Raw genomic sequence first — 24,042 nt, forward strand, 5'->3', positions numbered from 1 at the left:
TACAACTATCAGGTAAACAACATCCATAAACTCCTGGTCTTCAAGGATTGTGCCTCAAGCAGCCTGGCATTGCCTATTGCCAGGCCTCAAGACGTGCTCACTAGAAGCTGTTTATAGAGTAATTCTTGGGTTTAAAATCCCATAGTCTGAGAGGGAGGGATGACATGCATGAAACCTCCATAGCGGTGCAGGGAAGAGGAGAGTAACTTTAACTGGAGCTCAAGCAAAAAGAAGTCAAGGACTAAAATAAACAGACGCTCTCCGGCCAGGACCTCCATGAGGTGTTGAATTTTCATTTTGAAGCTGCTTGTCTATGGCCAGCGACTGGAAGGTCACTGAGGTGCAGACAGGATTATAGTGAGCAAGGGGAGAACACTGAAGAGAAGATCATTTTTTTTTTTTTTTTTTTGCTTTTTAGGGCTGCACCCACAGCATATGGAGGTTCCCAGGCTCGGGGTCCAATCAGAGCTGTAGCCGCCGGCCTACACCACAGCCACAGCAACACAGGTTCCCAGCGTGTCTGCAACCCACACTATAGGCCACAGCAACACCAGATCCTAAACCCACTGAGCTAGGCCAGGGATGGAACCTGCGTCCTCATGAATGGTAGTCAGATTCGTTTCTGCTGAGCCATGTCGGGAACTACGAGAAAATCAATTTCTAAACTGAAAAATAAAAAATCTTTCCAAGTAGGACTTTCGGGCTTGTCCTAGGCTTTGCTCTGAGAGTGTTGCAGTGATTTCTCATTCTGTTGGAATAGAAGGAGGCTTGCAGGACAGAAAATCTGGGCCTGGGCGACAGCCCGTCTCTTCCCCTCTCCTGAACGAAAGCAGTCTTATTACATTATCTAGCAAAGACTGGGGGTTTATGGAGAAAGTTGCTAGAAAGCAAACCAGTTATCAGTCTCGGCCGCATCCCTCCCAAGTACAGTTCGCGGAGTAATCCCCTGAACCTAGCTGGCTCTAGACCAGAGGAGATACCAGGAAGCGCAGCCCACAGGGAATCCTGAGTGCCATGCACTGAACTGGGTGCCTCGGGGACACAGACCCCGCCTTTCGGGCACTTGCAGTGGCGGTAAGGGGGTAATTTTTGGTGTCTCCCAGCACTGATCCAACCTGAGGGGCGTGCCTGTTGGAGTCTCAGGGATCCATCCCAACTCAAAGATCGAGCAGGGACGCCAGGGCCGGAACTCGGGTTCCCGCGCCGGCAACCGCACGGGAGCGCGCCCGGAGGCCCGGTCGCTGGGGGCGGGGCTCGCGCTGTGACCCCGCCCCCCGCTTCGCCCCGCCCCGCGCGCGTTGCCAGGGTGATCAGGTGACTCGGAGCTCGCCTCGCTCGCGGCGGTCGTGACGTCAGGCGCGCCCAGGCTCCTCACTTGTTCTTTGGCAGGTGCGGCACAACTTGTGCGGTCTCGTCCGAGCCCTTCGGTCCCAGCCGAACCAGTGCCCGGCGGGTTCGTAGAGAGGAAAGGTGAGGCGCAGCGGAGCCCAGGCCGGCCCAGCTGAGACCCGGGAGGGAGTGAGGCTCGGGCAGGGCCCTACCGGGGTGTTGCTCACTCCTGAGCTCCCCAGAGGGTGCGTGGAGAGTTACGGGGCCTCGGGCGGGGAAGGGCCGGCTCAGGCCGGGAAGCGCGCAGCCCTGGGGTAGAGGTCAGGAACCGGGGAAGCGGTTGCAGTCGGCCCGGTGCCCACTCCGGCGTATCGCGGCCGCTGGCGGAGGCTGGGGAGCTCCCGCGCCGCCGGCCGGGCCTCTGGGCGGTGGACCCAGGGGCTCGGCGTTGCGAGGAGTTGGCCGACTGAGTGCGAGGCTCGCCACACCCGGTCTCGGGGGACATCTGTGGGAGGCTTCTGCATCTCTTCGCCTTGGGCTGCGGTTTCTAGGGCGCTGCCGGGGAATTCAGTCCGTGCTCTGAGTCGGGCCTGCTGGGACGGGAGGCCGCTCGGGAGCCCCGCGGGTGGGATCAAGGGACCGGGGTGTTGAGAAAAGGAGGGGCGAGGGGCGAGGAATCCTGACTTGAGAGCAGGGGATTGGGATCTGAGGAGACCTGTTGGGGGAAGTGAAATCTGAGCTGAGCCCTGAGGGGTGGGGACTAATCTCCCGGCAGCGGTGGGGGCTGGAAGAGTAGAGGGTGGAAAAGGGGACCTCGGGGAAGGAGACCTTGAGTCTGGCGCTGGAATGACGATTCGGTGACTTGGCGGGGCGATTGGGTGGCGGGGGGGACTTTGGAGAATTAGGTTAGGGCCGTTTAGGAAAAACTCGGGGTGCTCGGCTCGGGGTGGGGGGGGGTTGAGTATCGTGGAGAGCCATTGAAGCGTCGGCTGGATTGGGGTTGGGGAGACATGGAGGAGGCTGTTGTGACAGCCCCGAAAAGAGGTGACAACGCCTAGAACTCGGGTCTGTTGGGAATTCTGTGAACCCTGCTTCTGAAATGTTTGTAGCAGACAGGGATGGGGGCGCAGGCAGCCAGATGCCAATGACCCCAGCCCTTTGCGAGCAGATTGTTAAAAATTCCTTGCTGTGAAGGGGGAAGGAAGCGCCCAAGTGCAGCTCGTTTTCCGGATGAGTTAATGGCTCTGAGAGCTTTGCCCCCTCGGACCCGCCCTGAGCTTGATTGGTCCACAGCTCTCATCTTTTTGAGGTTTCAGGGTGTTTTTCAAACGCGTCTTATCCCCAGGGCGAAACCCAAACCTCTGGTGAGTGGTAGATTTAATGGCGAGAAAGTTATCGAAGGAAAATCCCTGCCTAAAACATGAATGGGTGGCGTGGGGGAAGCTGGAGGGAGTCGCTTGCTCTTTGTTAATTAGAGAACAGTGTTGCCGTTTCTTACCTCCTACCCTCAATTTGTGGGCTTCTCTAGCAAAGCTGCTTAAGTGTTAATGGGCTATTTTTTTTTTTTCTTAAATTCTTGAGAAACAGGAAAAACATAGTTTGGTTATTGAAGAGGGATGATTTGGCAGTTGACGGTTTTTTCCCAACTCTGAAATGTGCTGATCCTGTCCGGCACAGCTGTCCATTTTATATTGAAACTTAGCAACTTCTGGTTTCTGGGAGGAAGTAAAATAATAGCTAAAACTTCTCACCAATTTGCCTTGTATTTGTTTGACTCCAGAAAACAGAATTGGACCTCTAGGGATCCTGTACAGGAAAAGGCACTTGAGGGAATTGCTGAGAACTAGGCAAAGTGGCTGCAGCTGCTTTATGCTTCAACAGAGAAACCAGCGCAGCGCCCAGGGGGGGACAAATCCAGAGTGGTGGCAACTGGGGAGAGTGAACTTCCAGTCAGATCTGCGACATCCTGCTGTGTAAAAAGATGTCTTAAGATAGGTCACTTGAGCAAGGTGTGTTTACCACACACTACTGCATAGCCAGAGAACAGCACCCCCCCCAAGGACCCTGTAGGACTTGTTCCGATAGTGGGTTTTTTTTTTTTTTAATGGGACCTTGCAGGTGCCCCATAATATGAAGAATCACTGGAAATTAGATTTCTGGGTCACATTTAAAATTTTTTAAGTACTTTTTTTTATTGAAGTATTGTTGATTTACAATATTTTGAAGGCCACATAAAAAAAAAGTTAACCCTTTTCTCGGAGTTCCCATTGTGGCGCAGCAGAAATGAATCCAACTAGGAACTATGAGGTTGCGGGTTTGATCCCTGGCCTCACTCAGTGGGTTAAGGATCCGGCGTTGCTGTGAGCTGAAGTGTAGGTCACAGCTGTGGCTCGGATCTGGCATTGCTGTGCCTGTGGCGTAGGCCGGCAGCAACAGCTCTTATTAGACCCCTAGCCTGGGAACTTCCATATGCCGCGGGTGTGGCCCTAAAAAGCAAAACATATATGTATATATATTAACCCTTTTCTAAATGTCTTCGGAAGTATTTGAACTACTCATGCTTCCCTGGGAAAGAAACAGTCCCCCCCACCCCCGGCGCGACAACTCTGTGCTGTCAGGCAGTGAAGTAAGCCAAGAGTTTGGGGAAATTTTCCGCTTTCCTTCACCTCTGCTGCCCCCCACAAGTTTTCCGCTTGGTAGAGACCTTAAGACTTCAGTGTCAGGGAAAAATTTTTCAGCATTTCCTTAAACACCAGCTATGGTAAACACCAGGGCTGGAAGTTCTTCTCCTGAAGAACAGAAATGCCCTCCTTTAAGGGGAACTGGGCTGAGAGGGAGAGACGGTCGGGGTGTGAGCCAGAGACCCACAACGGAGTGTTGTAGGCCTGCCCTTTGTCACCCAAGGACAGGGCCCCCATCATTCTCTTGGAAACATTCCTTGACCTTGAAACAGGGTAATGGGCAGTGCCCCCTTCACAGAGGTACCAGGAGTGTTAGTGGGAGGCTTACATGACATTCGAGCTCCTTCAAAAGGGAATATTTTAGTCGTTGGATAAATGGAGTGGTTTTTTTTTTTTGTCTTTTGTTGTTGTTGTTGCTATTTCTTGGGCTGCTCCCGCGGCATATGGAGGTTCCCAGGCTAGGGGTTGAATCGGAGCTGTAGCCACCGGCCTACACCAGAGCCACAGCAACTCGGGATCCGAGCCGCGTCTGCAACCTACACCACAGCTCACGGCAACGCCGGATCGTTAACCCACTGAGCAAGGGCAGGGACCGAACCCGCAACCTCATGGTTCCTAGTCGGATTCGTGAACCACTGCGCCACGACGGGAACTCCCCTTGTTTTGTTTTTGAGATGTAGTCAAATAAAGAGGTGGACATTGTCAACTTTTGTTAAAAAAAAAAAAAAGCCTTATTTAACGCCCTGAGGCATTTTGGTTTTGTTTGCTGGTGTGGTTACCTGGTCGTAGTTACCAATAAGCCAATAATCACAAGTAAGGTCAGGTGTGTATTTCATGCGTCAATAACCTGAGATGGTTTCACACCTGATCCGGCTCTTTTAGAGCCTGGAATACACGTGTATCCTGGCAGCCTCTTGGGCTTTCAAGCTACATCCTTTGAACCCTAAAGGAGTTAATGATTAAGTTCTTCGGAAGCTAAAGTGGGCGATACCCCGTGCTCCATTGAATGGGGAGTGGGACAGTCACCTTTTAACACTTCCCCACGTCACCCTGCCAGTCCTCGGGCGCACAAGAAGAGTCAGGTGCTTGCTGATGTGCCCTGGGACGCTGCAGACCTGTAACGTCCATCTCTCGGACTTGTGACATGTGTCGCCTAGGTGTAGTTGTCGCAGGAGGAAAGTTCTGACAGAAGAGGCTTCCTGTTTTCCTCAAGGCTGAGCTGCGTGCTGCGCTCCAGGCCTCCAAGCTCCTCATGCTTGACGAAGGCTACTAATGGGCTTGGCTGTAAAATGAGAGTCAGCAATTAAAACCAGCAGTTTAGAAGCAAGGGGACTGGGCAAGCCTTGACCCTCCAGCCAAAAAGGTTCACACCATTTTGGGCACCACGTACAAAGGAGTCTTCAAAAGGAAGTGAGTGAGGAATTCCTGTCGTGGCAAAGTGGAAACGCATTTGACTAGAAACTATGTGGTTGTGGGTTCGATTCCTGACCTCGCTCAGTAGGTTAAGGATCTGGTGTTGCCCTGAGCTGTGGTGTAGGTCGCAGACGTGGCTCGGATCTGGCGTGGCATGGTTGTGGTGTAGGCTGGCAGCTGTAGCTCCAATTTGACCCCTAGCCTGGGAATCTCCATATGCTGCAGGTGCAGCCCTAAAAAGCCAAAAAAAAGGCAGTGTTTTTTGTTTTTGTTCCTGTTTGTTTTTTTTTTTTTTTTTTAATAGGGCCACACCCAGGGCATATGGAAGTTCCCAGGCTAGGGGTCAAATTGGAGCTACAGCTGCCAGCCTATTCCAAAGCCACAGCAATGCCAGATCTGAGCTGTGTCTGCCACCTACACAGTAGCTGCTGGCAATGCCGGATCCTTAACCTACTGAGCAAGGCCAGGGATCGAACCCACATCCTCATGGATACTAGTTGGATGCGTTTCTGCTGTGCCACAACTGGAATTCCAGGAAGTGAGCTGAGAATGATTTTTGTAGGTTTTTGTTTGGTTTTGTTTTTTGGGTTTTTTCAGCCACACCCACAGCACATGGAAGTTCCAGGTCAGTGGTTTAATGCAAGCTGCAGCTGCAACCTCTGCCACAGCTGTGGCAATAATGGATCCATAACCTACTGTGGAGCTGGGGATCGAACCTGTGTCCCAGCACTCCTAAGATGGTTGACCCCTTTGTGCCACAGCAGGAACTTGTGCTTTGATTTCTTGTGCTTCACAATATTGTAATTTTTACAAATCGAAGGTTTGTGGCAACCCTGTATTTATTGGCACCATTTTTCCATCAGTATTTGTTCACTTTGTGTCTCTGTCACATTTTGGTAATTCTTGAAATACTTCAAAACTCCACCAGCAAAAAGATTACCGCTCCCTGAAGGCTCTGATGTTGATTAGCATTTTTCAGTGACAAAGTATTCTTAAATTTTTATTGATTGATGGGCCATGGTATGCAACAGCTTGATGTAGGCTCTTAGTTCCCAGGTCAGGGATTAAACCTGGGCCAGAGTAGTAAAAGTGCCGAATCCTAATCATTAGTCCACAAGGGAACTCCCAAAGTATTTTTATTTATTTTTTGGCGGTGCCTGCAGCATGCAAAACTTCCCAGGCCAAGGATCAAACTTGAGTCACAGCTGTAACCAGAGCCACAGCAGTGACAACGCCAGAACTTTAACCCGCTGAGCCACAAGGGAATTGCTCAGAGTAATTTTTGGCTTTTTTTAAGCATTTCACCCATGGCATATGGAAGTTCCCAGGCTAGGGGTTGAATTGGAGCTGTAGCTGCCAGCTATAGCTGCCATGTGGGGATCCGAGCTGCATCTGTAACTTGTGCCACAGCTCATGGCAATGCTGGATCCTTAACCCACCAAGCAAGGCCAGGGATCGAACCCAAGTCCTCATGGATACTAATTGGGTTTGCTATCCCTGAGCCGCGGTAGAAACTCCTCCTAAAGTATTTTTAAATTAAGGTTTGTTCATTGTTTTTTTTAGGCATAATGTTATCGCACACTTAATAGACGAGAGCATAGTGAAAACATAACTTGTATCTGCACTGGAAACCAAAAAATTCATGTGACTCCCTTTATCACAACGTTCAGTTTATTGTGGTGATGCCTGTTTAAGGGAGTCTTGGTAACTATGGTGAGAGGAAGGCTTGATCCGCCTGAATTTACTCTCTGGGCAGTACTGTCTTCGTCACAGATGCTTATCATCAGTTCTCTGATTTGTGCTAAAGTATCATTAGTCTGACTAGGATCCATGAGGATGCAGGTTCAATCCCTGGCCTCGCTCCGTGGGTTAAGGATCAGGCAACTGTGGGTTAAGGATCAGGCAAGGCCGCCCCTTTGCTGACTGAAGGCTTTCTGACCACGTGGTCAGTGTTGAAAGAAAGGTGGGGGTGGGGAGCAGTTGAATTGCAAGGGTACTTGGGGAGAGAGGAAGAACCCAGGGGTGTTGCTAGGAGCTGCACCTGCTGGTCTATGCCACAGCAACTCCGGATCCTTAACCTGCTGCAGGGATGAACCTGCACCCTCAGGGACACAGTGTTGGCCTCTTAACTCCCTGCCACGTTCCATTTCTAACGCTGCCCTTGGTACTTCACCAGTCAGCTTTCAGTATCAGGACCTCAGGCCAGAGCATCTGGGGAGAGCATGTGTGAAGACGGGGACTTTTGCAGGAATGTGACTCCCGTGAGTCCTTATCAGTAAGCCTAATTCTGCTTTCCTGCTGCTGCTAGGCTAGCTTCCCCTTCCCGGAGACCCCAGACCCTGCCCTTCCTCCTTGGCACCCCAGCCCCCCACCACCCTTTCTCAGGCAATACCATTCTCTAAGGCCCGTGTGATTCTTCTAGCTCTGATTCAGTTTCTGCATCACTGAACTAAATCTTGGTGATCTTGGGTGTGTGCCAGCGGCAGTAGAAAGTCCAGTGAGGGGCGGTCGCATCTAAACCAAGGGGCTTGGAAGTGGATGCTTTACCTGTTTCTCACACTTCCTTTGTGTTCCACCTGCATGACTTTTGCCTTCTTTCTTTGCCATCTGTACTATTATGTGACATTTTTCTTTAAGTTGGTCCACTTTCTAAAAACTCTAAAACATGTAAAAGGGAAACTCTCGTTGCCTTAAATTGAAAACACTATCACCTGTCAAAAATGGAAGGTAAATTTTAAAAAGCATAGCTAGGGAGTTCCCGTCCTAGAGCAGTGGAAACGAATTCAATCCCTGGCCTCACTCAGTGGGTTGAGGATCCGGCATTGCCGTGAGCTGTGGTGTAGGCCACAGACGCGGCTCCGATCTGGTGTTGCTGTGGCTGTGGTGTAGGCCAGCAGCTATAGCCCCGATTGGACCCCTAGCCTGGGAACTTCCATATGCCTTGGGTGTGGCCCTCAAAAGGGAAAAAAAAAAAATGCTTAACTATTAATACCAAGTTGTTTGTCCACATTCTCCAAATCATACCGCATACCCCACTTGGAAAAATACTACCTTCAGCCAAAGAAATGACTCACTCTGAGTGAATTTTTTTCAGGTGGCAGTAGACAGGTGGTAGGGATGGCTTGGGGAAGGCAGGCCTTAGGAGAAGGCCCCTTGAATCTCCTGAAACTCCACGTGGCTCTGTGATGCCTGGAAGACAGCAAAGTGAAGAGTCTAGGAACTAAAAAGAAATACATGCAATCAGTTGAAACCACTGGTGTTTTGATGAGGTTTGCCAACAGGAGGCCTGAGTGGTGGTGAGGCTTTATAGACTAGATCCAATTCTAGGCCCTTCGCCAAGGATGTGACTTCATTGATGCTGTGTTTTGTAGTTCTTTCTGTGCAGGAGTACTTTTGGAAAACTCAGGTTTTTGTTCAGGGTGCATGCAATTTTATTCATTTTTATTTATTATTATTTTTTTTACTCAGCAAGGGGCCCTGTGCTGCTTTGGGCCCCTTGTCTTCCTAGAGGATGTTACTAATGACAGAACTCAAGTTACCATTTAGCATCTACTGTTTCTAACCCTTTTTTGTCCATAATGCCTAGCCCTTAAAAATTCTATGAAAATGAGTTCCCGCTGTGGCTCATCAAGTTAGGAACCTGACTAGTATCCATGAGGATGCGGGTTCAATCCCTGGCCTTGCCCAGTGGGTTAGGGATCCAGTGTTGCCACGAGCTGCGGCACAGGTCGCAGATGCAGCTTGGATCCTGCGTTGCTGTGGCTGCGATGTAGACCCGCAGCTGCCACTCCCCCTAGTCCCCCCTAGCCTGGGAACTTCCATGTGCTGCCGGTGCAGCCCTAAAAGGGAAAGAAGAAAAAAAATTCACTGAAAATGAAGAGGAGGAAGGAGGGAAGAGTGAGCTCCCCTGGGACATGTGGGGTCTGAGGGTGTCCACACAGCAGATAGGACTGGTACTTACTGGAGTTCGGTGAAATTCACTCTTTTGTCTACTAAGAGCTGCCCTGCTTCTGCTGCTCCCTCCGAGGGTCAGGGGAGTGAGCTTCACTGGGGAGCGGAACCGGGGCTGGCCTGGGATCCGCGGGAGCCGGGAGTGCGCAGTTAAGGCGCCGGCACGTTAAGCTCTAGGGGCCTATTTCTAAGCCTTCAAGATTTCCACTTTGCCACCAAGCCTCGTCTAATGCTCTGGGAGGGGCAGGCAGAGCCCGTCTCTCAGGGGCTGTGCTGTTGGGGGACCTGGCCTGGGACGTGGCCTTGGCAGGCTCGTGGGGAGGGGTGGCCCTGTCCCTTTCTAGTGTGTCCTCTCAAGTTGGCAGGGGGCAGAGTTCCTCCCTCCGCGCTCTCCCCCCCTCTAACCTGCCCTTTCATTTCCCCAACTCGTTTTCCCTGTTAACAGCTTCCTTCCCTTTTTCTTCCCCTTCGGCCCACTGCTGCTTTTGCTTCTGAGCCTCCCTCTTGCTGGGCTCATTTTCTCTCCATTGTCACTTTGAGGGCTGGCTGTTTGAAGTTGCAGAGTTACCATGCTGTCCTGTGCATCCCAGGGACTGGATGTAATTCAGAGGGGCCCAGCCTTTTTTCCAGGAGGAGCCGGCCTGCCCTCCTCCATGGCCTTCAGACGGCAGCATCCGCGGGGGTGCTGGTCAGAGCCCCTGAGCAGAGGGGGCGGTGAAGCTGGTGGTTGGAGTTCCCAGTGGGGGAGAGGGGTTGCTGGCTTTGCCAGGAGCTATCGAACAAGGGGCTGAGCTCCGCCCTTGGGAAGTCCTTCTAGAAGCTGAAGGCAGGAGGCCGTCTTGCATCCGGAGGACCATCCATGATTAATAAAGGCTAGAGAAGGGGCCCTTGGTGAGGTTGGCCTAGAACCCATGGGACTGTGAATCCTGCCCTGGAGCTGGAACAAAACGTGTTCTCAGGAGTTCCCGTCGTGGCGCAGTGGTTAACGAATCCAACTAAGAACCACGAGGTTTCGGGTTCGATCCCTGGCCTTCCTCAGTGGGTTAGGATCTGGCATTGCCGTGAGCTGTGGTGTAGGTCGCAGAAGTGGCTTGGATCCCACGTTGCTGTGTCTCTGGCATAGGCCGGCGGCTATAGCTCCAATTAGACCCCTAGCCTGGGAACCTCCATATGCTGTGGGTGCAGCCCTAGAAAAGGCAAACACACACACACAAAACGTGTTCTCGGAGGTGGGTGGATGGTGGTTGGAAGCATCTAGAAGCATGGCTTTCCTGCTCAGTGAGTTCAGAGATGGGTTATTTTCTCCTTGAAGCCATGGGGCAGACTTTTACCCGAAGATGCTCAGCAAAAGTTTGAAACTTTCATTTTGTTTTAATGTATATATCATTATCCCTCAGTAGTTCCAGGACTCCACACCGTACCAAAAAATAGTGGCTGCTCAAGTCCCTTAGGTAAAATGGCATAGTCTTTGCCTATAACCTATGCGACCCTCTGCATACTTTAAATCATCTCCAGATTACTTGCAATACCCAGCACATGGTAAATGTTGCGTAAGTGGTTGCCATTCAAGCTTTGTGTGTCGGAACTCTGGAATTTTTTTTCCAAATATTTTTAGTTTGCTGTTACTGAATCCAAGGTTGTGGAACCCGCAGATAGAGAGGGCCAACTGTGAAGAAAGGTGTGTATAATAAAAAAGTACAGTTTAATGAATAATTGATTAATGCGACTGTAATCTCTTCAGGTCTAGAAATAGAACTTTATTTTTAAACCCAAATGGGATAGTAAATGCTCAGTGTTGTCATTTGCTTTTTTCACAATGTTGGCACTTTTCCGTTATCAGCACATGGAATTCTGCCTCCGTCTCAAGGGTCAAATAGCAGTTCCGTGGTTTGGAAATTCCATGGTTTATTTAACCATCCCCATACTGATGGGCCACTAGGATGTCGACTATCATATATGTGTGTGTATGTATTTTATATGTATGTTGCACTGTTAGTATAAGCACATGTTATGCAAAGTATTTGTGTATGTGGTATAAAATTGGTTTTCTCAACATACTGGCGCTAGAATGTATCTGTAGGATAAATTCCTCAAGGTGGAATTGCTGGTTCACAGAAGAGGGTGTTTTTTACTTATTTATTTGAGGTTTCTTTCACTTAAAAATGAATCTTTATTGAAGAATTTATAAGAAAAAAGAATGGACCTTCTGTAAATAGAAAGGGTGTTTCCTCCATATTTTAGGGGAGGAATGGGATACCAGTGCCTGAGCGACTCAGGGTAGGCTATTTTAGTTGTTAGATATTTTCAGCTAATGGGTTTCTTTTTAATACTTAATTTTTAAAAAATACCTATTTTTTTGTCTGTGACTGAGGTATGCAGAAGTTCCCAGGATAGGGCTCAAACCCAAGCCACAGTAGTGGCTGAATCCTTAACCACTAGGCCACCAGGGAACTCCAAGTAGTGTTTTTTTTTTTTTGTCTTTTTGCTATTTCTTGGGCCGCTCCCGCGGCATATGGAGGTTCCCAGGCCAGGGGTCCAATCGGAGCTGTAGCCACTGGCCTACGCCAGAGCCACAGCAACGCGGGATCCGAGCCGCGTCTGCAACCTACACCACTGCGCACGGCAACGCCGGATCGTTAACCCACTGAGCAAGGGCAGGGACCGAACCCGCAACCTCATGGTTCCTAGTCGGATTCGTTAACCACTGCGCCACGACGGGAACTCCTTTTTTTTTTTTTTAAGGCTATTTAATAAGTGCTACAGCTCTTATCTCTTAGGGAGCGAGGTCCTGGATCCAGCTAGAAGTTCTGTATAGGAAGCTTTTTGCAAGAAGATTTAGCAGATGCTTTTCCTTTGTTGAGGGGAACTTCTCTGGATTTTGTCCAAGTCTCCAAGGCTGGAATGGTGCTAAAATACACATACCGAGTTTGGTAGAGGGAAGCGAGATTGAATGGCTGCAGCCGTATTTTCAAGTAATGTTGAACTGCTGTGGGTTCTTACCGTGGGTGTGACTGTTCAAGCTTTACTGCTCATGTAGCAGGACCAATTGAGAATGCTTGCATCTTTGTGTTAGCTTCATGCTTAAAGCACTTACCTGAATGGCGGGCGTTAGCAAACCATGGTACTAAATAGTTGGTTGATTTTTGTTTGTTTGTTTCACATGCATCAAACTGTACAATCCACATGTCGTTTTTGTAGCCTTTATGCGAAAGGAAAATCCAATAGGATAGTCTGCGAACCTCTTCATTACTCTAGGGCCTCCAAGGTGAATGATCTACTGTTCCTTTTGTGCCTCCCCTGTGCCTTTTTGCAGCCCTTGCTCAGTGAAGGGTCCCATTTCTGCGCTGTGTGTCATTGTGTGTTCCGCCTAGAGGCTGTGCTGAAAGCAGAAGCCAAAATACTAAAAACAAAAGACATGCTCTCATTTATTCATTCGTTGATTATATGAGGACAGCTTGGGGGCCTGGTAGAAGTCTGGCGAACAAAAGATCCTGACTGAGGGGGGGGAAGGCTGATTTGATGTGGGAAGGTTAACTCCAGAATCAGTGTCTGCACAATAATGAAGTAAAACTGCGGGGGCCTCCTTCCGGCCCGTCCCCCAAAGAAAAGCCGCTTAGGAAATGGTAACACAGCCAAACGTGTTAGAAATAGTGAGCAAGTTGTAAAAACAAAGCTCTTGTCCGTGTTTTTTTCTTTTTGGGGGGGGTGGTATTAAAATAGGAATTTTAGGAATTCCTCTGTCAGTGCAGGAGGTTTTGGATCCATTGTGGTTGCAGCTAAGGCTCAGATTCAGTCACTGGCCCGGAAACTTCCATGTGCCATGGGTGCAGCAGAAAAAGGAAAAAAAAAATTTATTTTTATACCAAAGTGAAAATAATTTTTATTGTTTAAAACTTTTATTGGAGTATAGTTGACTTACCGTGTTGTATTCATTTGAGCTGTGCAGCAATGTGAATCAGTCTGCATAGACAGACAGACGTTCTTTTCTCCCACATAGGTTATTACAGAATGCGGAGTAGATTTCCCCGTGCTCCGCAGTAGATTCCCGCTCATTATCCATTCCACATGCAGTAGCACGTTTGTCTTTCCCTCCTCCCCGCATTTTCCTCTATAGTGACCATAAGTTTGATCTTGAAATCTGCGTTTGTTTCTGTTCTATAAATAAGTTCCTTTGTATCACCTCTTATTAGATTGCTCATATCATATATTTGTCTTTCTCTGTCTGACTTACCTCGCTTATGATGATAATCTCTAGGTCCATTCATGTTGTTGCAAATTGTGTTATTTTTTATGGCTGAGTAATATTCCACTGTGTATATGTACCACATCTTCTTTATTCGTTCCTCTCTCAGTGGACATTTAGGTTGCTTCCATGTCTTGGCTATTGTAAATGGTGCTGCAGTGAACATTGGGGTCATGTGTCTTTTTGAATTATGGTTTTCTTCAGATAGTTGTCCAGGAGTGGGATTGCTGGATCATGCGGTAGTTCTGTATTTCGCTTTTGAAGGAACTTCCAGACTTTTCCACAGTGGTTGCACCAATTTACATTCCCACCAACAGTGTAGGAGGGTTCTGTTTTCTCTCCACCCTGTCCAGCATTTATCGTCTGTAGACTTTTTGATGATGGCCGTTACGGCTGGCGTGAGGTGGTACCTTGTAGTTTTGAAAAAATTAATGATGTGGAGCATCTTCCCATGTGCTTTTTGCCCATCTGTCTGTCTTCTTGGGAGAAATGTCTGTGTGGATCTTAGCATTTTGTGATTGTCCATGTTCGGATAGCTGTCGGGTCTCCTGGAATTGCTCTGGTCCCGGGACGTCACTCCCGCCTTTCAGAGGTAAGTGCCTGCTGTTGCTGTTCCCCTCGGCTCCTGTGTAAAGCCGCCCATGTCAGTGGTAGGTTCTTCCTTGGTGAAGCCCTGACATTATAGAAATCCTGTTCGTGTGGTTTGGCTTTGGGGTTCGGATTCGATGCCATCACTTTTGACCTCAGCTCACCGCACACTCACAGTGTGTTGGGCTCCCTGGGGCTCTTGAGTTTCAGTAAACTCACATAATTCTTGGAGGTGACCACCCAAAGTGAATTTTGTCTCCTCTGTAGAGCCAAACTGTCCTGACAATACTCTTGCAATTTGCAGAACTTAGAGCACTTTCCATCTGATGCAGTAAGAGACAAATGGAAAAGATAATTCAGTTTTCATTATTGGCAGCCCTGAAGGGAAGGAGCAAGCCAGCCAGAGCTGTTTGTCTCACGTCCCCAGCCCTGGGCTTGTCATGCAGTAAGTACTTAATAGCGTTGAATACACAAATGATTAGGTTTGCCAACAGTAGCTGACGAGCACTCAAAATGACATGAATCTCTTTAAAAGAGAGAAACGATGACTGTGGCGGAGGAGGCTTCGATGATGATGATGAGGCTGTTGCGGGCTTGACCTCTGACCACGTGTGAGGGTTGAGTGGGCTGTGTGGTGTCACCCTCCACACCATCGTGGCCTCCTTCTAGAAGCCTCCTTGACCCGTGGTCTCTACGTTGAGATCACAGTACTCAGTGCTTCGTCTCTCTTAGCTCTCTCTCTTTTTTTTTTTTTTAATAATTGCTGATGCTCACGTCTGTGTCACTACCTCGAGTAGAAACTGTCTCTTGGAGTTCCCGTCGTGGCGCAGTGGTTAACGAATCCGACTAGGAACCATGAGGTTGCGGGTTCGGTTCCTGCCCTTGCTCAGTGGGTTAAGGACCCAGCATGGCCATGAGCAGTGGTGTAGGTTGCAGACGCGCTCAGATCCTATGTTGCTGTGGCTCTGGCGTAGGCCGGTGGCTACAGCTCCGATTGGACCCCTAGCCTGGGAACCTCCATATGCCGCGGGAGCGGCCCAAGAAATAGCAAAAAGACCAAAAAAAAAAAAAAAAAAGAAACTGTCTCTTGCTTAGCCTTCTCCGTAGGGCCGAGAACCCCAGTGCTGGGCCATAGCAAGCCCTTTCAAAAGTATTTCTAGAATGAAAACAGGACTGTGTGAATGGGATAAACAAATACGTCAGTGCCGAAATTGAACGAAAACCGTCATCCTGAGATGATAGAGCAGCCCAAACCCAGTCATTCTAAAGCCTTTTTTAGCCCAGCCAACCATACCCACAATTACGGGTATGAGAATCAAGGCAGACTAAGGGAACGAGAATATAAGACACTCTCTTCACGAAAAGCTGGCTAATCAGGGAGTTCAGAGACAGAGGCGGAGTAAGATCAGCTCTCAGGTTTTTAAACGTGGCAGGTTTATGAATTCCCAAGAAGGCTGTGTAAACACGGAAGAATAAGCGTGACTTCGGGCTTTGAAGAACAGTTCCAAGTTGGGGGAGGTCTGCATAGAACCCAAAGAATTTTGTCTTTTTTTTTTTCTCTTTAGCCCCAAGTTTGGTACCTCGCCAACTGACTTTTCTACTGGAAGCAGAAAGAAAATGTTTCAGGAACTTAGAGAGTCAAAGTATCGTGTGAAAAAAAGAATCACAATAATAAAAACGACTTTAAAAAACCCATTCAAGAACAGATATAAAATAGGTTATTCACAAGGGGAAAATTAGTAATAAGAAGGAAAACTAGGGCACTAGAAGTAGACAGGAGTTCTACAGAGGCATTCTAGCCACTTAAAAATATAGGTAGCCTGAAAATACCAAAAAAGCACTAAGAAAAAAAATTTTTTTTGAGTTCCCTGGTGGCCTGGTGGTTAAGGGTTCAGCATTGTCACACCTGTGGCTCGAGTTTGATCCCTGGCCCAGAAACTTCTGCATACTATGGGCACGGCCAAAACAATTTTTTATTTATTTTTAAAAAAAAAAAATTGGAGTTCCCACTATGGCGCAGTGGAAACGAATCCGACTGAGAACCATGAGGTTGCGGGTTTGATCCCTGGCCTCGCTCAGTGAGTTAAGGATCTGGTGTTGCTGTGAGCTGTGGTATAGGTCGCAGACTTGGCTCAGATCTGGCATTGCTGTGGCTGTGGTGTAGACCGGCAGCCATAGCTCCAATGGAACCCCTCGCCTGGGAACCTCCACATGCTGCGGGTGCAGCCCTCAAAAGCAAACAAAGAAAAAAATTCAGAAGAATAACAATTGCCCATAATTCCAGCACCCAGAGAAAGCCACTATACATATTTTTTTCCTTCTAGCCAAATTTTGTCTCTCTACTGTTACTGTCAGCTTCACGCATGAAAATCCTAATGTACAAGCCCAAGAGTTTATGGTCTTTGGGGAACACGGCTCAGCCCCAGATGGGGGACATCTCGGTGGGGGACATCCCAGAAGTCTCCCACCTCTTGTGCCCCAGGTTGTTCTTGAACCTCCTGGAAGTGGCCTCGGAGGGCGTGAAGTCGGCCGCTTTGGTGCCTCCTTGTCTGCGGGACTCATCCGCGCTGCTGTAGCGAGTAAGCGTCGTGCCTTCCTGCTGGGCAGGTGTAACCATCCTGTAACCTGTAACCTGCCTTTCCTGCTGTGAGGAGCATTTGGGTTGTTTCTGGTTTGGGGCTATTGCAAATTAAGCTGTTTTGAATATTCTCGCATGTGTCTTTGGTGGACTTAAGCCCTCATTTTATTTCAGTGTATATTATCTCAGAGTAGAGTTGCTGGGTTGTAAGGTAAATACTGCCAACGTCAACATTATATTATATACTTTTCTTCGAAAAGCATGATTGTTAGAGCTTTATAGAGTCCGTGATATAGTATGAATTATTCTTTGTTTACAGGGTTGGAGATCAAGATTCATTTTTTTTTTCCCTGCCACAAGAATAGCCAGTATTATGTATTGGAAAACGTGATTTTTACTTTCTGAGCTGCAGTGGTGCTTTTCTGTTAATTAGGTGACCACTGTGTGGGTCTGTTGTAAAACTTCATTCTGTTAAGATTGACCCGTTTATTAATATTTATTTTAACGGAAATTGGAGTCATGCCAGATATATAGCTTTTACATTTTTTTTTACACTGAATATGATATCATGCTTCAAAAACAAATTAAAATTACTGTTGTGGCATAGCGGAAATGAATCCGACTAGGAACCATGAGGTTGTAGGTTCTATCCCTGGCCTTGCTCAGTGGGTTGAGGATCCAACATTGCTGTGAGCTGTAGTGTAGGTCACAGATGCAGCTTGGATGCTGCGTTGCTGTGGTGTAAACTGTCAGCTGTAGCTCCTCCAATTGGATCCCTAGCCTGGGAACCTCCACATGCTTTGGGTGTGGCCCTAAAAAGCTAAAAAAAGGTAGTGGAAAAGGAGTTCCTTGGTAGTTCAGCAAGTTAAGTATCCAGCATTGCCACTGCTTTGGTGTGGGTTGGATCCCTGGTCTGGGAACTTCAGTATGCTGTGAGTATGGCCAAAAAATAAAATAAAACTGGGAGTTCCCATTGTGGTTCAGTGGGTTAAGAACCAGACAAGTATCAGTGGGGATATGAGTTTGGTCCCTGGCCTTACTCAGTGGGTTAAGGATCTGGCAGTGCTAAAAGCTGTGGTGTAGGTTTCAGATGTGGCTCAGATCCAGCATTGCTGTGGTGTAGGCTGGCAGCTGCAGCTCTGATCGACTTCTAGCTTGGGAATGTCCATATGTGCAGACCTAAAAATAAAGAAATAAAACTGCAAAAGAACAATTATAGAGATGTACCATAATTTATTTAATTCTTTTCTCTTTTTGAACATTTGGATTGTTTTTTCTTTTTTCTATTTGGTTTTGCTCTTTTATGTTGCAGGCTTTCCTCAAATGTCTTGTTAATCTTGTCCATTCATTTATTTATGAGGCAATTACAAGTCGATTAGGCGTTCTGCGTGCAGGGCTTTTCCGTGGGGTGATTGGGTGAAGCATTTCTTTGGAGTCTCCTCGAGCATTAGTATCAGTAATTTTTTCCTCTTGGGGCTGCTCAGTTTTTCCAGAGGCAAATTCTCCACCGTGCTGCCTGCGGGGTCAGTGCCAGGCTCCCAGGTATCTTGTCATCTAAAAAAATAATAACAACCTTGAAAAATACTGTTCTTTCCTTCATCTTTCCTCATCTCTGATGAGGTCTTTTGTTGTGATCTTATCTCCACTTTCCAAAAGTGTAGTTTCTGCTCTTCTCGGGGCACGGTTGAATGACAGAAAATCCTGTGACTCTGAACATGTCTTGAGCGGGATGGTCAAATGAGAGTGTTCAGTGCAGTCTTGATGGACCCTGGCTGCTGCTTGGTTTGAGCTGTCTCTTTGGAGCTCTGACTTGTCTTTGATGCTACAGTGTCCACTCTTGACATTCGACCCTCACAGTAACACACGCCATGATAGCAGGGCTTATTTTTCACCTGGCCAAATGGATAAGACAGAACCTTCTGGTTATAAAGTTCCTTGTCATACCTTAAATCTGCAGCTCGTTTGTGTTTGGTTATATTAACTGGTTTATACTAGAGCGTGTCATTGTGGGGGAATCATTTTTTTTCCCCCCCCTGGATTTGCTTTTGTACAAGCTTGGGAACATTTGATTCCCACCAGGTGAATTCCTGCAAATGCCAGATCTGGAATCTTTGATCTCGACACAGATATTGTTTCTGTGACTTTTGGCTTTTCTTTTGCTGGGATTTTTTTTCCTGCCTAGAGGACACCCAGAATAGATCCAGATTTTATCCCTCCAAGGTGACTGGGAGCAGAGCAGGGGTGGGGTGGCCTTGCATCAGTGGTTTTTGCTCTAAGTGCCTCTGAGTCGCACATGGAGTTTGGGAGAAAGGTATGTCCCAACAATGGGGGGAAGCATGACTGAGCGAGAAGGGGGAGGACACATACATTTGAGGGAGTTTCAGGGGTCCCAGGAGCAATGACTAGATGCACGCAGCTCGATCACGAAAAGTCATGAAACACTGAGGTGTGAGGTGACGATAGTTGTAAACAGTTCCCTTTTTTTTTTCTGCTCGCCACTCACTGTTTTAGAAAGGAAATGTCTTCAGAGAAATCAAGATCTGGACTTTGCTGGGGCGGGGGGCGACCCTTCCTGCAGGGTCCCGTGGGACTAATGAAGTTAAACTAGGGCAGTTTTGATGGAGTTCTGCTCGGTGGGTCCTGAGGACTCCCCCCTCCCCCAGTCCTGTTCCAGGAAAGAGTAGTTAGGATGGCGAGTTCTACTTCTGTGACTTAAACAATGGATAATGGAATGGCCAGAGGGGCTGGGGGTTAATGAGCTGGTTTCTGTGTTAACCAGTGCTCCTTGGGTTTCCTGCTGCCTTCCAGGTAGGAGAGGGGATGCAGAGGCGGTCAGCAGATAGCTGAGCCCCGACTCATGGGACGAATGGCAGCGTTAGTCAGCCCGAGCCTTTGCTTTAGGGGAAAGGGCGAGGCCGTTCCTGGACCAGAGTGTGAGCCACGTTGGCATAGACCAGAGGGCAAAGAAGGGAAAGAACTCGCGTTTTCTCTGAATCGCTGCCAGGCTCCTGGAGAAAAAGAAGAGTGAATGAGAGACGGAATGCAGAGGTGGTCAGAACCAGAGACCTTCCAGCCATTCTGATTGCACGTGATAAAGTTTCAATATATACAGTCCCCTCCTTCAGGGGACACTCGCCCGGCTCCCTCCTCCTTCCAGGTTTTAAGCCCCTACTCTTCTTACCCAGCAGTCTGTTGACCAGTGTTTCCAAAAACCACTGTCCTTAGGTTTGTCTTTTTTTTTTTTTTTTTTTTCTAATTATGATGCTTGCTTTGTGATGGGGTCTGGAATGGAATCCACAGCATCTCCAAGCTGGGCCTGTTACGTACATGTCGTAAAATGACACGCACACAAAGGTAACGTCCATCACCGCACATAGTTACGCTTCTTTTCTTTTTTTAAATTTTCATTTTTTATTATGGTCAATTGACAGTGTTCTGCCAATATCTGCTGTATAGCCACGTGAGCCAGTTTTAAGTGTATATATGTTCTGTTTCTCACGCTGTGCTCCTTCCTGCTCCATCACACGTGATTGGATCTAGTTCCCCGTGCTCTAGAGCACCCTCCCACCGCCCCTCCTCTCCAGATGTAACAGCCTTCATCTTCTAACCCCAGAGGTGTCTTCGTCACCTGTTGCCCAAGTGAAGGATTTGAGCCCGCACTTAGCACAGCGCCAGGCCCAGTCAGCGCTGTGTAAATACCTGTGTGTTTGAACGTCACTCAGAGAGGTTCATTAGCTTGTCTCAATACTGGAAATTCTTCCGAGGTTGTTGAGGTTGGGTTGGGTTTCAGTCTGATCTAGGAGCTGTTAGAAGTAATCTGGAATCCCATTTCTTCCTGCTCTGCCTTTCTGACGTGTCTCCTTCGTCTTAAGGCTGGTGACTCCCTCAGGGCTGCACGTTGGCTCTCGGCGACATTGCAGGCCATGTCCTTGCTGTGCCCATGTTAGGGGAAGGGAATGGGACGGGAGAGGGGAGTGTGTTAGGAGAGCCCCGTGCTTTTAACTGATCAAGCCAGTGCCAGCAGCCAAGGGATGCCATTTGCCACTGGCTGAGTCCTGGATTCCTTGAATCAGTCTCAGTGAGGAAGAGCATTGGGGGACCTGGATTGGCTTAGGTTAGATTGGGCTCACCCTGGAGCTGGTAAGGGGTGAGTTTCCCCTGACGTGTGTGGACTAGAGGAAGAAGGAATCTTGGCTATTTAACTGGAAATCTGACTGTCGCAGAGGGGGATGTGGTTGCGATGTGGGCAGCCGGCACAATTCACTAGTTTTTTTGGGGGGGGGGCCGCACCCCTGGCATATGGAAGTTCCCAGGCCGGGGATTGAAAACAAGCTGTAGCTGTGTCTTATACCACAGCTGTGGCAATGCCGGATCTTTAACCTGTGCCACAGTGGGAACTCGAGCAAAGTCCACTCTTGAACCAGACTTTCTGGGGAAGCTTAATCGATGGCTGTTCCGGTCTTCTTATATACGCACATAGGAATTTATTGATTGCAATGTTATGAAAAGAATTAGTGGTGAAATTAATAAATTTTGAGCATGACTCTTCCCTCTAATAACTTACTCAAATAGGTGAACAGTTAAGTATCCGTACAGGAGAGGGGGTGACAATACAAGGTATCAAGGTGACAGGATGTCATCCAGGGTCTGTGCACTTGGCATAACCCCGTAATGCTTTTCATCTGGAAGTCATTGTGTCAGGCACTGCGGGGGCAGCAGAGATGATGGAAGGAGAAGCCAGCCCTCCAGACGTGGGGCCCGATCAGGAGAATGGTTAAAAGCCTCTGGGGGCTGGGATGAAATGGCCTCCCTCACAGAAGCGAAGCACCCAGAACAGGAAGCTTTAAAGCCAAGTGGGGTTCCTGGTGAACCTTCCAAAGTCCTGGGAGCCTGGAGGGTCAGGGTTGGTGCTCGGAATCCCCTGCAGACAGCTCTGTCCTTGGTGCAGTGACAGCTGCGCACACTGCTCAGCGGCTCAGAGCTATGCGTCTGGGGAGACCACAGTTCCCCGGGCAGGACGTTGGGGGGCACCCCTTTGACTGGCCACCCAGTGCCGACCCCACTGTGGCTCAGCCCTGCTTAGTGGAGCATTTCTGGCACTAGGTGGGCCTCTGCTGATCGGATCCCATCATTAATGCTGTTAGACTTCCTGCCTTCCTCTTCGAGTGACGCAGTCACATTTGTGGACGTTTCAGAGAATTAAAAACCAAAATAATAATCAGCACACTTCCCGAGGGCCCTGCCCTGTGCCACGTGCTGGGCTAAACTCCAGGATCAGGGCGATGATCCCAAACTGGCTTTGACTGCTGCTGTCACAGCCTGTGGTCTAGTGGGGGAGGCAGACAAAAGGCAAACAGGCACGGCAGGTCCTTGCTGGTTGCAAGGATGAGAAGGAAACGAAGTGGGCAGAGCCCAAGATGTGCCGGTGTCGGCCAGCTTTGAGGCAGTGTGAGAATGAGCTCCTGATGACACGTTTTTTTTCCTTAACGGTGTCCACAGATTAAATGCAAATAACTTGTATTGTCTGTCCCCTAGGTGTGCTCTGCTGTCCCGATGAATCCAGGGAATCCTCCTCCGTATCCAGGCCCTGGTCCGTCGGCCCCGTACCCACCTTATCCACAACAACCCATGGGGCCGCAGGTCTACCCTCCAGGACCTGCAGGGGGACCCTACCCACCACCTCCTCAGGGGTACCCCTACCAGGGCTACCCCCAGTACGGCTGGCAGGGCGGACCTCAGGAGCCTCCTAAAACCACAGGTACCGTAATATGAACGAGACGTGCATACAGTCGGCCCTTCGTATCCGTGGAATCCGCACCCATGGGATCCACACCTGCAGATTGAACCAACCGCTGGATTGAAAATATTTGGGGAAGAGAAAATTCCAGAAAGCAAAACTTGAATTTGCCGCACTCCAGAAACTACTTGTATAACCTTCATGTTGTTTTTACAACTATTTAAATAACATTTACCTTGTATTAGGTGTGACAAGTAATCTAGAGATGATTTAAAAGTATCCCGGAGGATGTGCGAGGGTTATGTGCAGAGCCCTTTCACAGAGGTGTTTGTGTGTAAGGGACCTGAGCATCCCCAGGTCTTGGTATCACATGGGTCCTGAAATCAGTTGTCCCGGATACCGAGGGACGACTGTGTGTGTGTGTGTGTGTGTGTGTCTGTACACTTGGGCACATGCTTGTGTGCAGTCCCACGTTACCGAGGGAAATGTTGGCATGTTTCCTTTGGCAGATTAGAAACTCTGGCCTTTGTGTGCCGTGGTTGACATTCCTAAGCGTGACAGCTTGCGGTGGCTTCTGACTCCTGAGGAGGCCTTCTCTCTCCGGGGAGTTGCGTCAGTTCTCCCCCTTCCTCATGTCCTTGTCCCCTGTGGGCCGATGCCTTCCTGACTGACACATTCGTGGAGGGCAGCTCCTCGAGCTGGTGGCTGGGGGCGGCGGGGTAGAACCAGTTGGTTTCTTGCTCTGGCGGCCCTTTGTTTTGTTTTTCATGTTTAGCCTGTTGGGATTATTGTGCCTCTCGGCTGGTTGACCCTCAAGTCATCCGCTTGCCCCTGCGGTTGGGGTTGGTTTCCTTTACTAAGATGTTTTCGTCCTTCTGTTTGACCTGCTAACCGAGTCGTCGGCAGGCTTCTGAGTGCTCCTCGTGTGCCAGGACACTGCTGCTCAAAGCCTTCTCTGCAGACAAGTGCCAGTCCATGAACGGCCATCAGGCTGCAGTGAGATAAATACCCAAAGCGGGAGTAAATGTTTTAAATCTTGTAGGGCAACTTGTCATTGCTGTGACATTCAAGCAGGTCATCTTGCATTTTACAAAGACTATCAGGCCGTGACAGGTTAGGAAGGAAACATCCTGAGAAGCACTGTGCTGGGTGGCTTGGTGAGTATTAAGATTGTTGTGTAACCTTTGAGTGTGCAGCATAGTTGCTCCATTATAGAGCCTGCCGCTTTTGAAAGTAGCTGCTTCTTACCGAGTGCTATTGTGTGCCTGGTGCTCTCGGAAGAGCTTTATCGTTTTTTGTCTTTTTTTTTTTTTGCCTTTTCTAGGGCCGCTCTCTCGGCGTATGGACGTTCCCAGGCTAAGGGTCTAATCGGAGCTGTAGCCGCTGGCCTACGCCAGAGCCACAGCAATGCGGGATCCAAGCCACATCTGTGACCTACACCACAGCTCACGGCAATGCCGGATCCTTAACCCACTCAGTGAGGCCAGGGATTGAACCTGCAACCTCATGGTTCCTAGTCGGA

General features: G+C 48.8%; 1 protein-coding gene across 4 annotated transcripts in view; it reads left to right on the plus strand.

The window, feature by feature from the left end:
• Window positions 1-1,314: 1,314 nt before the first annotated feature.
• The window catches only part of CYSTM1 (cysteine rich transmembrane module containing 1), a 64,163-nt gene continuing 41,435 nt past the window's right edge, over window positions 1,315-24,042 (plus strand). The window contains exons 1-2 of one of the 4 annotated variants that reach the window (XM_047778798.1): window positions 1,315-1,470; window positions 22,319-22,541. In XM_047778798.1, the coding sequence (XP_047634754.1) occupies window positions 22,337-22,541 (205 nt within the window). In that variant the 5' untranslated portion in view covers window positions 1,315-1,470; window positions 22,319-22,336. The other 3 variants (XM_047778802.1, XM_047778800.1, XM_047778799.1) reach the window with 3 other exon arrangements.

This window comes from Phacochoerus africanus, chromosome 4 (genome assembly GCF_016906955.1).
Source record: "Phacochoerus africanus isolate WHEZ1 chromosome 4, ROS_Pafr_v1, whole genome shotgun sequence".
NCBI lineage: Eukaryota > Metazoa > Chordata > Mammalia > Artiodactyla > Suidae > Phacochoerus > Phacochoerus africanus.